Source organism: Orycteropus afer, unplaced genomic scaffold (genome assembly GCF_000298275.1).
Source record: "Orycteropus afer afer isolate SDZICR_OR568_19922 unplaced genomic scaffold, OryAfe1.0 scaffold00320, whole genome shotgun sequence".
Classification (NCBI taxonomy): domain Eukaryota; kingdom Metazoa; phylum Chordata; class Mammalia; order Tubulidentata; family Orycteropodidae; genus Orycteropus; species Orycteropus afer.
Genome location: NW_006921907.1, coordinates 2,752,785 through 2,755,452, shown reverse-complemented (window position 1 = coordinate 2,755,452; position 2,668 = coordinate 2,752,785). Strand labels below are relative to the sequence as shown.

Below are 2,668 nucleotides of genomic sequence, written 5' to 3'. Positions count from 1 at the left end.
CTTCCGCCAGCCCGGCCCCATCCCCAGGTTTTTTGGGTGGGGGAGGGGGCGCATCTCGGCGAGTCACGATGATGGCGGCGACCATCCTGTGGTGAGCTAGTGGATTCCCTGCTTGTCGCTCAGAGCTCCTCGCGTTTCCTGCAGGTTCAGTGGCTGACGCCGCACGCGGCCTGAGCTCGCGTGGAAAGCCGCAGTCGCGGAGGCAGCGGCGCGGCCCGGGCCAGGGCTGGGGGAGAGGCCGCTCCGCAGGGCGAATGTGACAAGCCCCCACCCCCACTGCCTTCCTCCCAAGTGCGCGAGGAGCGCCGGCGACCCCGGGGCCCGGCCAGGCCACAGACCCCGCCCAGCGGCCAGCACCCGGAGCAGGCCCGCAGTAGGAGCTGCGCGGTGGCACCATGCAGGTCACCCTGAAGACCCTCCAGCAGCAGACCTTCAAGATCGACATCGACCCGGAGGAGACGGTATGTGCGGCGGGGCGAGGGCGGCCGCGCGCGGGCCGCCGAGAGTGCGAGGGGGCCGCTGGGCCGGGACGGGGGACGGTGCGGCGTCTCCTGCTTGCGCGACCGGGTCTCAGCCCCGAGCAGGGCCCTGCTGTGCACTCGCGTGGGGGAGCCTCCAGCGCACCCAAGAGGTCTCCGCGACGGCGACGCGAGGTGCGGCCTGTGGCCTTCGAGCGCGGCCGGGCCCAGGGCCCAGGGCCCCGGGGCCTTCGGAATTGGCCCCGAGCTTTGTGGGAGGAGAATGCGGAGCAGTGGCCGGACGCCGAAGGCCTGGTGGCAGATGGCGTGGAGCACGCCCGCGGGAAGCGGGAGGCCTCGGCCTGGGAGCGCCTGGTAGTGGGGCCCGAGGGGGAGGGGAGGTCGGGGCGGCCTGGGGACCCGAGCTGGGCTTTCTGGCGTAGGTTTACAGGTGGGGGAGGGAGATGCGGCGTCTAGGCCTGGGTGGACCTGCTTGGGCTTAAGGTCTGGGAGATGGTAACCAGAGACGGTGAGTCTTAAAAAAAGAAAGTATCAGGTTTCGTCTGCCGCAGTCACAGGAGGGTGAGTGGTGGTGAAGTGAGTTCTTCGCCTCTTTCCGCTGTGGAATCGTTAGCCCTTTTATTCGGTATCTCGCGAATCCTGCCATCCAACCCATCCACACACAGATTGCATATTGGGGCCTCTTGGGTGGTGAGGGTTTTTGCGTTAGAGCTCTTCCAATCCTGGCTCAAAGTCAACTCCAGATTTCATGGGTTCTCTGTGTTGGAAGCTTCGGAATTGGAGTTGAGTTGGGACCTTGTACACTCACCTCATCCCCGCTCCCCCCGTAGTAGTATTTCAAGGGAACTATCCACATTAAAAATGCCTTTTAATCCATCCTGCAGCTAAACAGCGTTTCAGAAATCCACATGATAAATTCTCGTGGCATTTTCTGTATTTGTGATTGCAAAAAAGAAACGCTAAGTTGAAGCAGTACACTTTTATGCCAAGAATCTAAAAATGGCAGGTGTGTCAATTTACTGCTTACGTTCCGGAAACGTTATGCACCATTAAGATTGTCGTAATGCTGAGGTTAAACCAACAACTTTTTACTCATCTGGATATATTTTTCAAAAGTTGATTGTGTTTTTAGTGGCCATCAGAGGCCATGATTTTTTCATTAAATAGAGCCGAGTTCGTGGCTCTGGAACTCTTAATTTTGTCCTCTATACATGGGGATAATAACGTGCAGAGAGATGTGAGAACAGAATGGTGTTTAGCTGGTGGTCAATAAATGGAATTGATTATTTACCAGCGGCTATCTCTCGGTTCAAACCACCCAGCCGCTCTTCGAAAGGAAGGTTGGGCAATCTACTTCCTTGGAGATACCGCCTCGGAAACCCAAGGAGGGGTCGCTTAGAGTCGAATCCGACTCTACGGCAGTAAGTTGGTTGGTTGGATCTCTCAGTGAAGATAGTGTTATGTTTTCCACTCTACTTTTGTGGCATTTTCAGTGTCTTTAATTGAGAAACAGAATTCCCCACCGTTTTGGAATTTCAGCACAGGATACTTGATTGCCAGACACTTCTTTATACGTAGAAGTGTGCAGTGTGATAATACGTTCTACTAAAGGTACGGGACATGTCAGTTATGTGACGAAAACATTAGGGTTTTCAGAAGCAGCTGACTGGATTAACATTACTCATAGAAGCAAATTCTTCCTGAACATTGCTTTACTGCTTAGTATGTTAACAAGATGAAGGATGAAAGTAAAAATGCACTTGTCCAGTGTTTTCAGACACAGCTTTAATTAGTGCCTCACACTGTTGTGTGGCTGTGCATAAATTTATGCATGTTTGACTTGAGTTCTTTGTAGTGATACATATGTTGGTGCCACAGTAACTTTACCAGAATCGATGTAGTATCTAGAATTAATTGCAGAATTACTGAGACCTAAAGGTTTTTTGGTAACCGTGTTTGTTTATATGTGGGTTTATTGAAATTAAGCCTTGACTTTCCACAGCTCCAGTAAAATACTGGAGAACGTAAGTATTTTATGTTCTGTGAGATTGGTATAGTTCTTTAGGCACTTTACGCACGCACTGCTATCTTCTTGTTATGTGCCTTCGAGTCGGACCCGACTCATACTGACCCCTCCTTGGGTTTCTGAGGCAGTATCACTACAGAAGTAGATTGCCCCATCTTCCTTC

General features: G+C 53.1%; 1 protein-coding gene across 1 annotated transcript in view; it reads left to right on the top strand.

Moving 5' to 3' along the window:
- Positions 1-395: 395 nt before the first annotated feature.
- RAD23B (RAD23 homolog B, nucleotide excision repair protein) overlaps positions 396-2,668 on the top strand; it is a 55,213-nt gene continuing 52,940 nt past the window's right edge. The window contains exon 1 of the mRNA XM_007951940.2: positions 396-461. Within this exon, the coding sequence (XP_007950131.1) occupies positions 396-461 (66 nt within the window). The remainder of the gene's footprint in view (positions 462-2,668) is intronic.